This window comes from Manacus vitellinus, unplaced genomic scaffold, assembly GCF_001715985.3.
Source record: "Manacus vitellinus isolate BGI_N305 unplaced genomic scaffold, ASM171598v3 scaffold_3_pilon, whole genome shotgun sequence".
Lineage (NCBI taxonomy): Eukaryota > Metazoa > Chordata > Aves > Passeriformes > Pipridae > Manacus > Manacus vitellinus.
Window position 1 is genome coordinate 35,181,932 of NW_021940535.1, and position 15,368 is coordinate 35,197,299.

The following is a 15,368-nucleotide window of genomic DNA, read 5'->3' on the forward strand; positions in this document are numbered from 1 at the left end:
TTGTATAGAAGGAAAAAAAGACCATTAACCAGTCTGTCTGAGTTTTGTAAGTAATTGCACAGAATAAGTATCATCAGAAACAAGCAGCTAAATTTTATGGTATGGTACATCTCCTGACTGAAGAAAATTAGTTAAATAGTAGCTAAGATGTGCTTTTTAAACCCATGTTTTACTTTTCATAAGAAATGTTAATATTCCAGATAAAAAGATTAATTCTTTACCCTCTTTTCCCTGGTCACATTAAGACACAGATCATATTACACAGCTCAGATTTAATTTGATTTTTTTCTGAGCTCCAATAATGCTGATCCTCAGATCCATTTCTTGAGACAGTAAAGAGGAAATGAAAAGAGAACTAAATAATGATTCTGCCACAAATATCTGATTTTTCTCATCTGACCAGTGAAGGAGTGAGGATTGCATAGCAGAAGGATATGCATTTTATTGACACAAAGTAACTTTGCAAGTATCCTACATTTGTCACTAGAGCTCTTTTTTTTTTTTTTAAAGAAAATTAAAAATGCTTTTTTAGGAAAAAAAATATCAAGCAGATGGAATCTACTGCTGGAAAAAAGCACTCATGTTTATGGCTTTCTGTTCATGCATGAAGGTTAATATCAAATGCAAACTATTCCAGATTGCTCTGTTAACTGGGTAACCTCAACAAGCGCTAGGTAAAGATGAGTTAGCTAATAATGAAACTACTTATTCACTGGTTTTGGACTTACTATAGTGGGTATTGTTTAATCTCTTAATATAACACCTAAGTACCTTTCACCATAAAACTGTAGCAATAAATTAGTCCCTTATGTCAGTTCAGCTCAGACTTGATCAGAGCTTATTAGTATCTTTTGAATTCAGCACATTTTGACACAGGCCCACAAAATATGTATACTTGGCTCGATACCTCTAGGAAATCACGTGAACAGTGGCTACTGTCTTCCAAACTGAAAGCATGGAAAAAGAGAGATATTTTGTGATTTGGGGGAGCTTGTAGAATGATAGAACAATCCATATTATTGGGGTGACGACCAGGCCAGCCAGGGCTCTTCAGGTAACCAAATGACTGATTATACTCTCTGCTGCAACCTTGAGACAGAAAACCAGAAACATGTAAGGATTTCAGATGTCTGTATTGCTTTTCACTGTATGGCATAAACAGAGGGAATAATAGATAGATTTTTTTTAGACATTTCTTCAAGCTTACCTGTAGCTTGATAGGAAAATCTGACTCCGTTATTAATCATGTATTCATCTGACTTGAACGTCACGATGGCAGTGCGATCGTAAGAATAAAATTTGGGGATTGGAAAAGTTTCAGTGCCACAGAATCTATGGACTGACCCTTGGCCATGCTGGAATTGAATACATGTCACAAGTTACTTAATTATAGAATTCAGTTTTCTACTTCCTGAACTTGAGGTAAGTAAATCTCTCAACAGCTTCTGTACCAACTATGCAATTGTATTTCAAAGTTCTCATGGAAATCACTAAATAATGTTTCAACATTTTATGTTGAATTATTATGAGAAACATATCAAATGTAACAGGTATTGTCATGGTAAAATGAGAAATAACGAAAGGAGGTTTAGAATAATGTAATATAAGGGACATAAACAGTTGGGCTTTCTTTTTGTGGTGTTTTCCACAAACACTCTTCTTGGCATCAGTATTCATTTTTACTATGGTTCTTGCATGGAAGGAAGTAAAATTAGTTTATGGAAACCCACTGTCGGGCAGTATTTTCTGGGTGTTAAGTTTGGCAGAACTGTTACTTGGTGCAAGTGGTAAAAACTGTGTAACACTTACCCAGGTCTAATTCAATCTGTGCACAGTGTGCTTCCATGAGGTCTGTGTACCAGTTAACCCACCTTAGCTGGGGCACAGTGTGTAATGTTTTGGATGTGCTTCTCATACAGTATCATCAATCAATCTATTACCAAATGCTGGGTTTCTCCTTCCTCTCTTTCCAAAGAGGGGTGAGAGCTGCACGTGAATGTGGAATGGTATCACCTGTAAATTTCTTACTGTTGGTGAGTCCTGGAGCTCTAGGTAGTTCTGAGAGCAGTCCTGGCTGGAATGGAGGTGGAAGGCCTCTACCTCTACCCTGACTTGCTGTTGCGGAGGGGCATCAATGACCCAAGTACAGAGAGTAAATGGTGGATACTCATTCGGAAAGTTAGGAGATGTTGCAGTCAGGGATGTAGAAGTTGCATTATATATTCCTCCACACAGGCCTGCGTAGAGCAGTAACAAATGCATCAGAGTGAAAACTTTTTAAACTGGGAAAAAATATTTTGTGAGGAAAACTACACTGGTCAATATACTTTTGTATTTACATCTGAGTCTCTAGAAGGAGAAAGAAAGTAAAACACATGCTAATGTTGCCAATGTATGTCATAAAACTCAAATAAATGTTTGTTGCCTATTTGTTAACAATCTGTGAGCATTCCTGTTTTGCACTCCAGACTGACAGTCACCTTACAGTCAGTCAAGACCAAGGAGAATTGCACTGGGGTCTAGCAGAGCTGCTTACAGATGCTGTGCTATGGACTATTTTTGCCCTTTCCTGAGCCTTATATCTATGACAAATTTTGATGAATTACTATTTAAATATAAATATCCACAAAAGAATCCCAACAATATATACGCATACATATACATGAATACGTACGATCCACTGTGACGTAGGTAGCATTGAAACCCTCCCTTTCCACGGAATTGTCTGTGACAAACTTCACAGTCAAGGAATTACGGGTAGAGAGAAAAGGAGCTGGCACTGTAGATCCACAGAATGTGCCAACTAAATTGTCATTTTCATTATCTCCATCGTAAAGCTGAAAGAAGAAGAGTATATAAGCCACTAATAGTTTAGGCACAACAAACAAATAAAGAGAAATAAAATTGTATGACCCCTTCTTTTTCTTTTACTTGAAAGCGCAGTACGTGCTCTTGTGCTTTAACAGGATGTTCTTGATGACCATAATTATTCACTGCCATATTAACTAATTCTGTTGGACACTAAATCTCATTATGGAACATTCTGGTTCTGTCTCAGCAAATCTATCAAAAAAACTATTATATTTTAATTTGGCATTCTGATTTCTTTATTATATGTGAACTAAAAGATCTTTTCAGTGGGAAGGTTGATTTTATTCATCAAAATGTATAATGAATTCCTAGTTTCATTGAGAATGTCTAATGTTCAACAGGATCTGTAACACTCCTTGGTGGAAATTATTTAGCAGCATTCTGCTATCTGATGTTTTGTATGCTCATCTCCAAGAAAATAGCTTCCACGGGTGAGCAGTGAGCACCAAGATTTGTGTATCCAAAATTTTATGAATTCAAGATCTTTCAAGCATATGATAATGAATCTGCAAGTTTACTTTAAAAGTATTTGAGTTTTGTTTTCTGTGAAATAAATACCGATTTATATGGGCAGCCTAAGAAGTATGTCCCCATAACAATGTTAAAACTCTCATTGGTTTCCAAAAAGGCAGAATGACATCTGGAGTAGTAATCCAACTCAATGAAAAAAAATAATTATGTTAAGCAATTTAATTTCTTCTTAAGACCATTTTCTATTAATTAAGTTAGCCTCGTGGAGAAGATAATGGATTGTATCCCACTGATATTTTCTTTTTAAAATACGCAGATGTCTTACTTTGACATAATCATATCGGCAAATCCGAGCAGTCCGTGCTTCAAGTGCAAATGAAGTGAAGGTGAGGTTGATCAGTTTGTTTACAGGTGCACTTATGGTCCACACACAGTCCAGATTTTTCTCATATCTTCTGGTCACATTGGAGACTGGGGGGCCAAAGGTATAAGCTGAAGCTGTCAAGTAACCACCACAGCCATTCTGAGGTCCTGTTGAAGACAGAGAAGCTTTTTAAAAGCCATTACTGGCATTTATTTAATCTTCAACTCTTTAATGTCAAGCCAGAAGCTTTTTTTTTTTTCTATGCTACAGTCCTTTTTACTGTCCTGTCTTGCAAGGACTATCTCAGTGATGAAAAGACTTTCAACACAGAGAGATATGAATCACAATTAGATTTCATGGAGTGAATTAAGAAAGGCTCATGTCTTCTGTTAAGTATAAAAACAGTATCTATTTTGAAAATGTAGCAAGAGGTTTTTTAAAAGGGACTGTAAGAAGACAAAGGACAGAAATGAAACAAAAGAGCAGTGGTCCGAAGGCCTTTGGAAGGGATTCTTGCCAGCCGGTGAGAATATTTGGTCAGTAGGGGGCACTGGGTTGTTGGCTTTGAAAATGTGGTATTTTCTTATTTTGGCAATACAATGGCGTCCTAGGGGGATTGAATTTGGCAACCTGACGCTGGGACTCAGACTCATATTCATGAATCTAGCTAAAAGGGACTTCTGGAAGCATTTTGCTTGGTGGGAACTTACAAACCCTCTGAAACACAGGCTGCTTCTCATTTGAATCCCACAGATCGGGCTAAGTTCTGGACTTATGTGCCGTGAAAATTCAAGCCCTATAATGTCAGTAACATTGAAAGAACTTAACTTTGGAGAACAGCAGTTATTAGGAGATCAGAACATCTTTATTGCATCGAATTACAAACAAGCAAAAAATACAGACTACTGAAGGGCTTTTTTTTTTTTTTTTTTTTTAAAAGTTTGATTTCTACGGGCAGGACTGGGCTAGTAAATGTGATCAATTTATTTACTTCCTTCCCCAGTCTCCATGGGGTCTCCTGACCACTTATTTAACTCAGGAATTCAAATAAAATGTGGTTTATACACTTGGTTTTGGGTCTGATAGTTTTTGCAAACTTCACAGAGCGAGGCAGTAACTGCAAGCAGCCTGTTGTCTCCCACAGCAAATCCATTTACGAGCATTCCATAATGAACGAAGCTACAGCTGTGGCTGAGCAACACGAGCAGAGTTTCAGAATTTCATCTGCATATGTAAAATATGCTTGTCTGGCACATTCAGTGACTTAACCTTGACATGTTGTTACATTTCCAGACATATAAAACTGTGCCTTACTTGAACTACAGTATTACAAAAGATCACTCTGGGGAAAAATCCAAGCATCCAAGGATCAGGATTGCATCAGTAACCCAGTGCTGGAGACAGCCCTGTCTTGGAGACTGTAATGGTTAAACCAGAGTGACTAAGGCTAAATGTCATCCTGCTCTACTAACCAAAGCCGGAAAAACCCCACCCTGCAAAGAAGTTTGCTTAACCCCAAAATCTTAATAACACGTGATTTCTGCTTTTGCTATAGCTAAAAATGATCAGAAGAGACTTATTACCAAGCGAAAAAGCCAGGAATTAGTAGATTATTGTCCAGTTTTTCAGGCAGTTAATGAAGTTGGAAACTAGGAAAAGTGTGAGTGTTCATTCCAATGCCACTGCAGAAGGCGAGAACAACACAGGGGAAATGTGAGCAATAAATCACTTTCTTACAAATAGTCTAGGAAGGAGGAAAATGTCAGACAGGAGGGTGCCTGAGCCCTAAGAGTGCAGTTTCACTGTATTTTTTTCTTTGTTCACCCTTCTGCATGATTTATTCAGTCTCCCTGAAACAATCTTGTTGGAGCCATTTCCTGCTCAGCATTTTGAACATCGTCAACTAAACATAACATTAAGCATATAAATGTCAGTCATAGATCATAATCTAGCTATCCAGCCCTGCAGTATTGAGTCCAGACTGATATATGGGTCAGGCACTTACAAAGCTCCCCTTCACCTTTTTTAAAGTTAGAATTGCAGAGATGCCAGTCAGACCATGGCAACAGGAGTCAGGGAATTGCCACAGAACCACACAACAGGAAGGCTCTCAGTGCTACTGAATTGTACATTCTTTGAATATCAAATGGACCTTTGCAATGGTGAACTTCACTGCTAGCTGTGCAGTGAAAGACAGCTCAGATGACAAAAAATACAGGTGTGGGTAAGTTGTGTGTGTACAGCATATGAGACGGACCCGACAGAGAGAGAAGCAGGCCAAATTCACATTATCAGAAAATTAATTCTAGCTAGTATAGTATAGCCAGTAATAGCTTCTAAGGGCAGATAAATTACTAAAAGTGTGATTTATAGTTAATAAAGATGAGGTTTCATCATTAGCTTTCACAATGCCTGCCCTGCTTAGCTGCGGTAGAGTCAGATGCTTACAGGACAGTACATTATAAATACATCTAGACTGAAAGCTGACCAGATATCAAGTAGCCTGCCATCAGGGCAAATAAAGAGCAGCCCTTGTTGAAAAATCTATCCATCTTGGTGCTTTTCAGTACTGATCAATGTTACATCTGATTGCAACCACTAGAAGTTACACAATAGTGAAGCTGCACAGATCAAGGGAACACCCACAAGTAAATGAAGAACCAACTGCTTAACAGAAGGGAACTTGTACTAAGAGAAACAGTACTGCACTGCATTTTAGCCAGGACATAACACATTGTTTTAAAAATCAGCACCACTTCTGAATAGAAGGCCGAAGAGTAGCCGCCTTTAATGGAAAGATATTCACCACTGGCTAACGCAACCAGAAAAAAAAAGGAGCTAAAATTTAGGAAAAACCTGGGCCTGAGAAGTCTGTTAATTTGTAGAATAGACTCTTAGATATTAAAAGCTAAACTTGATTAAAATAATGAGAAATGTACCTTATAGAACAGTTTGTATGCCAGCAGATGGACCAGCTATATGGCTGACTGTGTTGTTTCAGTTTCTGGTTTCTTATTTAAAATAAAAATCATAAGGTCATCATAAATTAGATGGCAATCTTGTCTTCCTCATAAACAGCTTGCCAGAGAACACAAATTATCAGAAGAACTAGGGCACATACTGTCATCACTAATTGCTTTTGGAGGGAAGCATTAATGAAACTAAAAGGCTGAAGGACCATTCAGAAAAGAAGGAATTGAATGTTCCTTATGGCAAATAAAAATAATTACAGCAGAGACCAAGCACATGTTTCTCTGTTAAGAGTTATACCCTCTAGATATGAAATGAAGAAGAAGATAAATCTTTGAAGCTGCCTGCCTTTGAAGCACAGCCAGGGGTAAGGTTCATTTATACAGGTATGGGTGCAGTGTAAGGGAGCCTACTGAATAGTCTGAAATCAACTAAACCACTGAAATTTCAAAACACAGCAAAGTAATTTTGCTGCCCTTCCCTTCTTAACAAGTGAGCACCCCAAATGGCTCCTAGAAGGCAGCAAAGTTCAAAGAACTGTTCTAGTTCTGCTTGAACAGTAAGGAAAATCCTCTCCCAGAATTTTGAATCTCATTTGGTTTTACCTAGAAGCATCCCTGGAAACTCAAGACTCCTCTCTGATCTGAACTAAAGATCAGAATACCTAAAGATTAACTCGGTCAAGACTAATGCTTCTTTCCTGATGGGTCTTATTTCCAGTGCAGAGGAGTAGCTGGATTAATTGTGGCAGCAATAATTATCTTGTAGATTGGTTGGATCGTGGCTTCAAACAGTAAGGCTCGGAAGGAGAGGGCTGGAGAGAGGAACTGTAGTGTTCTACTTTGTCTCAAGGCTGATACTGAAGGTTGGTAAACCTTTGCAAGCTGAGCTGAGCTGTTCCCATGTTTGGTAATTGCTGCACCAACTTTGTGTGGCTGCAGAGCCCTGGCAGAAGTGCCAGTCCTGACCACAGAGCCTGAAACATTTCAGGAGATCTCTGAAAGCACAGGGCCCTTTTTAGTCTATAGACCAGTCTTTAGGTAGAAAGGTTTTCTGACTGGTTTGATGGCCTGGCAATGGTACCAGCAGTGACATTTAGGACTGCAGAGCCCCAGTATCCTGCTTTAGCAGGATTTCGCAAATGCAGTCAGATAAAGTTCATATTCTTAAGTTTTTTTGGGCTGATACCAAATATAACGGTCCAGACATGCTCTGTGCCAAGCCTGCATAACTGTAGCCTATGTACTGTCCTGTCCATCTCCTAGATGCTTGTCTGGGAGACCAGAGGCAGATATGCAGTCTTGCCTTATTCTAGCACTTACTAATACTGCATCAGAGTCCATATTTGGCATCACAGTGCCCAGGCCTTTGCAGGTCTCTTGTGATGTGAATCAGAATTGTCTCCTTGCCTCTTTTTCATATGCACCAGAGGACAGATTTTCAGCTGAAGAAGTCATGGATTTCAGTCAAGCTAAGACAATCATGCCATTAGAGAGTTTACCCACAGTTGTGTGATGTGCCATTAATCTGAATATCCCATCAGCTTCCAACCATTTAGTCACTACAAAGATATGTAATCACTGTGTCTGAAAATAAGTTTTCACCTAATTTTTTCAGATCAGTCAGAAATATCTTTCTTGAATGTCTGCCTCTCTTGTCTGTCCAATCTGAGCATGCAAGACCCCCTTATATTTATTTTGCTTTGGAAGAAGAAATCCTTCACTGGAGATATTCAAGAACCATATGGATGCAATCCTGTGCAATGTGCTCTAAGATGACCCTATCTGAGCAGTGAGGTTGGACCATGTGACCCAATGTGGTCCCTTCCAACCTGAACCATTCTGTGACTCTGCAATTAAATGACTGACATTTCTGAGAGGCATTTGTAGATTATCCCTTAGCTCATCACTTGTATTCTTTTCCAAGATACCAAAGAGATCTGTTTCAACACTGCAAATGCTTTCTAAATTTAGTCAGATTTCAAGCTGATGCATATTTTTATATTTGAGCCCCAAAATACATTTAGAAACAGTCCAGGAACTGTGACTTAGGAACATATATTCTGAGCTTGTCACAGATGTTTTTATTTTCATGGACTATAATAAGATCAAGAAAAGATATTATTAGCCACAATTTATTCATTATTTTAATAGATTAAACTAATCATAGTTCATCCATGACAATGTAATGAAATGTGTAATACTGATGTGTAATATATTTGGCAAAAATTGTGTGAACCAAAAGCCCAAAGAAATTTCTGCCAGAAGACTTGTGAGATTCAGACAATTTGCTTCTCAGCTAAACCCTCTGCAGCATCAGGTTCCAAGTTCAGGTTGGATACCTTAACATACACCCCTGGAAATCAGTCCTAGTGGGCTGTGAAATCTCTGCCAGTCACTGCTGCATGAGAAAATGCAACAGCATTCACATGCCACAGTCAAGGACACATTCTTCTAAGATTTTTTTTTTGTTGGAGGAAGAAAAGTTTGACGGATGCAGCTTTCCCACAGGCCATAACTCCTGTTGTCAGTGCAGGTGCCAACCTTATTTACATAAATCAGTGCAATGAACTACTGCTGATGGTGTGAAAATTTAGAAATTACTCACAAAAGGATACCTAACTCTGACTTATGCAGCAGAATAACCAAACCAATATTTTACACTTTATATTGCACATTCAGATCTTTTTTTCAGCAATTCTGAACAACCCAGAAAGAATCTGCAGCAACTGTGCATCCTGAACACTACCAAAAATCTGCACCTCGAAACTGAAGTTAGAGTGAGCCATGGTTTCAGTCTGCAGGGCAGAAGAGCATGTAGAACTAAATTAAGAATTTTTTTGTTGTTGTTGACAATATAAAATAGTATTAAAATGCTGTGAAAATTCTACTGGACCAATTTTTTAAAAAGTAAACTTTAATTTCATTAGGGGAGAGGATAACAATAAGCGTGTTTGTGACAGCACTTGGTGTATTGTATTCCAAACAGGAAGTAAGTAATTCAATACACAGAAAATAAAATAAAGGAAGGCAGATCCCTCTGGGTGATTTAACAAGTAAGCTACAGATCATCTGATCAGGAAAAAAACCATATAGATTATAATCTATTTCTATTATACATATACTAGATTATTTATGTAAATTACCTATTAGTGAATTTTTCTGGTATATCAGGAAAGATTTATATTTCCAACTATTTTTTTTCTAAAGTCTACTTGCTTGTGATTATTTTCCTTATGCAAAATGATTAATATTCATTCCATAGAAATGCTCATTTCAATAAAAAGAATGGAGAGATCCTTGAGGGAAAAACTGAGCAAATTTAGGACAATGCAAAGGATGGAGTGTTTCAGGATTTAACATTCCAGCAGCCTAATGGTTGCCAAAGGTTTTGGAGACATTTCTCCTGCCCTAGAGCCAACACTAGTCTTCTCATTGTTGCCACCCTATTCTTCCTGCCTGTCTATAACCATCTGGTTTTCCTCGTCTCATGTTTAAATCATAATCTTTTTGTGACAGCAGATTCCTCTGCCTAGTGCAGAGGAATTGTGGCCCCTGAGCTCGTAAGCCCCAAGGTAGTGCAAACAAGGGATGACATTGGTATTAATCCAGTGCATGATATTTGTCTGTCACAAAGCATAAACTTGAATTTCTCCTGCATGCTCACAAAAGATAGTATAAAAAAAAGGGAGAGGAAAGAGCTGGCTACAGCTTGAAGTCAAGCAGAATTTAGGGCAGTAGAGAAAAAGCAGGAAAGCTTCCTCCTCTCCTCCATCCCACCTTTCCCGCTGTCCCAACTCTGTTGCAGTTTTACCTGTATTGTGTGAATTAACCTCAGGAAGAGCTTTCTGACTCAACCTACTTATCTAATCATGTGCAACACTTTTTGCTTCTTGCAAATTCATGTGGTTTCCTTAGACAGCCTCAATGAGCTGAGCTGTATTTCAGAAAACCCCTCAATCCTTCTCCTATTGTTTAGAATGTGATGTATTTTTTCATTACTGAGACAATGGAGCTATGCACATGAGCAGAGAGCTTTCAAGGAGAAATTATTTGCTGTTAATAAGGTCACAGCTACATCTCCTGACAGGCATTGCTGACTCTTTAAAAACAAGAAAAAACCCCATATGTTTTCTTAGCCTTTGTGTCATAAGCCTCAGAGTGATCACAAGTTGAGGTGAGAGAGTCACCCCACTACTGAATGGGAATAGGCAGAACTTCCATTTATCACCAAAGTCTTATTTGTGCTATTACAGCAGGGATGGCAGAGGTATGTGCAGGCTCTGTCCCTGCCAGCCAGGGTCAGCTGAAAAGCTGAGATCTCTCCTTAGAGCTCAAGAGATAATCAGTAGATCTTTGGCCAAGTCACAAGCTCATTACACGCAGACCTCATTCTTTGGGGAGAGATCTTAGCTTTCCTTCCTTCACAGAGACATCTCATGTAACCAAATGCCTTAAGCTGATATTGATTTCACTCTTCTCATCCTTTTATTGATTGCCTAGAGGAGCACATGCTCACTGTGGAAAGGAGGCATAATTCTCATTTTACAGACTGAAAACAGAGGCAGAAAAAAAAGGTCAGTGGTAACTAAGAGGAGTCTGTCTTTCCATAAATCTAACACTTGGAGCAGGCTAAGATCTTCCAGTCAGCCCAGCTCACCAGCTCAGCCTGAGAGCATTTCCAAGTGATTCCAAAAATGGGGCTGATAAGTGTCCAAACTTAGTAGCAGAAATAGTGAAATGATAAACCCTCTGAACCACACCACAAGGACCACATGTCCCACTGCCTCAAATGCACCATGTCACAGAGTGGGTTATGACAAAGAGTGCTGCTTGTGAAATGTGCACTTAACATTATATTGCACAGTGTACAGGGTAGTATGGGGAAAGAAAAGACATTTCACAAGAAAGGTGAGATGTTGCTGTACTTCAAATTAACACTATTTCATACTTTCTGTTAGTCTCCTTTTTCTGACTAGTGGGGGGACCTCGAATATTCTAGTGGGTGCAGGATCAGTGATGCAAACAAATTGTTTTAATAAAAACAGAGCACATTTTTCTACAGAAATGTCAGGGTTTAACATTTTGAGTGCCTGGAAGCCGCTGTATTTTGGCAGTACCTTCAAGAGAAGTCCGATCAGGAAAGAAATTTGAAGAGCTTGTGAGGAAAGGAAATAGTTTAGTTTACTACAAACAGAAACAATGTACTGTTTCTGCTCCATTCTTTCCAATACATAATCAGGGTCACTCACAACATGAAACAGAGACCAATAATTATGTTATCCAGTTGTGCTTCCCTAGAGAATAATGTGCTCATTGTCATCCAACAGAGAATGAGGCTTCTTGTTTCTCTACAGATACCATCTTCCTCATTCAAGAGATTTATCATTATTAATTGTCATCTGATTGCATTTGTACTCTTACAAAACCACATGGGTTTTATCTTTTGAAAGACATAAGGGAGCTTCTCTAAAGCACCATGTAGAATAACAGGCTTTTAGATCTTCATGGTTTTATTCTCTTTCATTTGAAGCACAATCTCAGACTTCACAGTACGAAGATGTGTCACAGATTTTCCTGGCTCCATTTTTTAGGCAAGCCAAACTGGAAACATTTATAGGATGTGACTCATTTTTTCCTCTTATAATATACTTTTCTACTTTTTGGCCATTTTGTACTAGTATGGGACTGCCAGGATCCTTGCTAATGGCTGTGTGGTTTAGTCCCTGTGGCTTACTTCCCACAGTGAAGAAAGAAGACCTACTATTAAGCATCTCACCACCACGGGCTCTTTGTCACACAACCCACATCTCCGCTTGGTCATCTTTTATAACTTGCAACTCCATTGCTCCTGAGTAACTCCTGCAACATCATGATCTTTCTTTCCTTGGGAGCCTCCAGAAATGTCCCTCCAAAACATAGCCTAATAGATGTCAAAGTTTATTCATAAAAGGCTTCTCCTCACTCTAGGAAATTATCAGGCATGGTTCTGATGTGAAGAGCTTGGCTTGTGTTCTGTTGTGTGCTTAAACAGAATATCTGGCAAGTTGCACAAACAAATCTAAAGTCAGTGGCTAAAAAAGTTGACTAAATGCCAACAGGAAGAGCAAAAGCTTGGGGAGTTCCTGATGATCTCACTCTGGAAACATGAACCCAGGCTGCAGGGGATCTATAACAACTGATACCTCGGGGTTTAAAGACAGCAACATGTGAAGCAACATTATGTTACCTGGAATACAGTTCACAAGAGGGGTCTTAACGATACTTGTAGCAATTATTTAGTGTGAAGCAAAGGAAGAGTTAATAATAGTAATAACCATGAGGTTCTGTGGGAATATTTTTCTTGGCAAGGCCAAGTAGAACCAGTTATTTTCCTTATCTGTAAATACTTTCTCAGACTGTATCAAATGAGAAAGTCACTGGCTAGGGGCAGGGAGGGGATTCAATGACTCAGCAGAAGACTATGTTTGTTCTGCCACAAAGGCCTTTCATTCTGATCTGTCTGAGCGCCAGCTTTGCTAACTGGACAATTACTTCTTTCTAGATCACAAAACCCATGGAGTTAATTACACAAGGGAATAGTAGAGATGACATGAAATCAATTTACATGTAATAATTATTTGTTGCTTATCTTCCCTGAAGCAATTCAGATGTTATAAGAAGATAAAAAGCTCCTTTTACACCTTGATCTTAAAAAGACTACTGAGTTTAAGCTGTTTTTTAAGGCAATAATCAAACTTTGCCCCTTCCTCTTGTGCCATCAAAACATTTAATATCCAGTGCCTTCTTACTATGATCCCATTTATGTTATGGTCAGCTAACCAGAATGATCCTGCAAATCAGCAGAAATCAGAACAGTGGTGCTTAGGGGGGAACCACAATCTTAACTCACCTCAACATTTTAGTTCTTAAAAAGGTGTGAGGTGAACTGAAAGGAAATGGAAACTGAGGATAGATTGAAAGGAGGCATCTTTAGTGCACCACCAACCTCTGACTACAGTAGAATGAGAATTCTCAGATATTGCATTATTTCCCCCAAAAGACAGACCTTTGGGTGCTGCTAAGCCTTCAGTCACCCAAGAAATGCCTGTGCCTTCAGAGAGGCAGGAAAAGAATAGCAAAGCATAAAAGGAATCAGTTCAAAACCAGACTGGAATGCAGGGATCCCATAAGCCTAGTATTTAGCTTAGTTCACTCAATTTTCACAAAATCAGAAACATTCTTCCACTTCTAGCACCCCTAGTGAGGCAGATCACAACTGCTTCTCACTAAAAGAAATTACTTACCAGCAAATTCTTGGGGTTATGAGTCTGGTAATATGCTTACCTAAGGTCTGCCTGAAAGATGCTTTCCATCCCCTGCCTGCTCCATAGAAGTCAGTCCTAAACACCAGGAACAAGTTATTACCGGAGCTCTTAATATTGGGAGGCAGTTCTGAGCCACAGAATTTCCCGAGGAGAGGAGCATGGGTATCTGAGCCATCATATACTGCCACATAATCTTTGTAGCAGGAGGGAGATATTTCAAGCTGGAAGCTGTTGAATCTGCAAAACACAACTGGAGCTTTAGGTATCACATTTTCATTTCTATTCCTGTGTTACATGTGTTTTTAATGCTTGAGGGAAAATCCAAGTACTAGCAATAGCCAAAGCCATACACAGACAAAACATATCTCTTCAGAAACAAACAAGCAGAACTATTACCTGCATGGCAAAACACTTCAGCCAACTAGTCTCAAAGAAATTGCAACCCTCACCCACTGGGCCTCTTGCAAGGCAAGCTGTCAGCACACCTCAGCTGTCTGTGAAGCAGCAGGTCTCCTCTGTACAAGATAAAATGCAGACGCAGACTGCAGACCAGCTGGGTCTTCTGATAACTTGGGAAATGTTCTCTTAATTCACAGTCAGCATATATATGATTGAAGAATGTATTAGTTTTTTAATTTCTCAGTGGCAAGATTTCGTGGCAACCATATCCCTCTCTTAGGCAAGACAGCATACACTCAGAAGTATACTCTTTTGGGGTGGGTATTATTACTTGGGCTTTAAAGTGAGTACCACTCTTAAAAAGAATTACTATTTTTATTGTATAAGCTCACAGGAGTCTCAGAAGTCCTCAAAGACTGACAGAATTTAACTAAAAAGCATGAGCTGCATTTTTACTATTTCTTAGTCCTCTTGGTAACCAAAGTGGGAACTTAAAACTGTGGTGATATTTTGCACATAACAAGTTGAAGAGAAAGATGTAAGGGAGCCTGAGGTTGATCAAAGTGACTTCAGTAGCCATTTCTCATTTTAGTTAAGCTTTGCCATTGGAAAAGGAAAGACAGAGAAAAAATTGTCAATAATTGCTGTCTCTAATGGGAATCAGAGACTTCCCTGTCACTTAATGACAAGCTGAACTTTGATTACATACTTGAGGGCCACTACTTTGCCATTTCCAACTGTGATGTAGTATGAGCAGTTCATGTTGTGGTGATAATCAAGAACTGAATGGGCCGGACTGGAGATAACACCGACAGAGCCACTGAAAATGCCACCACAAGCTGTAGGGGAGACAGAAAAAAAAAGTGATTAGTGTCTGAATACTAGCTTCATCCTAATTCTCATATTTCTTGAAGGTGTTTACCTATAAGGAGAAAAAAGCCCTTGATAAATTAGGAGCAGTCTTCAGTGTCATGCCTAGAACTGTAG

General features: G+C 38.9%; 1 protein-coding gene across 1 annotated transcript in view; it reads right to left on the minus strand.

The window, feature by feature from the left end:
• CUBN (cubilin) overlaps positions 1-15,368 on the minus strand; it is a 143,453-nt gene that overhangs the window by 3,053 nt on the left and 125,032 nt on the right. The window contains exons 58-64 of the mRNA XM_018075753.2: positions 15,091-15,220; positions 14,002-14,219; positions 3,668-3,873; positions 2,675-2,837; positions 2,029-2,237; positions 1,208-1,355; positions 908-1,089 (exon numbers count right to left, since the gene is read on the minus strand). Of these exons, the coding sequence (XP_017931242.2) occupies positions 908-1,089; positions 1,208-1,355; positions 2,029-2,237; positions 2,675-2,837; positions 3,668-3,873; positions 14,002-14,219; positions 15,091-15,220 (1,256 nt within the window). The remainder of the gene's footprint in view (positions 1-907; positions 1,090-1,207; positions 1,356-2,028; positions 2,238-2,674; positions 2,838-3,667; positions 3,874-14,001; positions 14,220-15,090; positions 15,221-15,368) is intronic.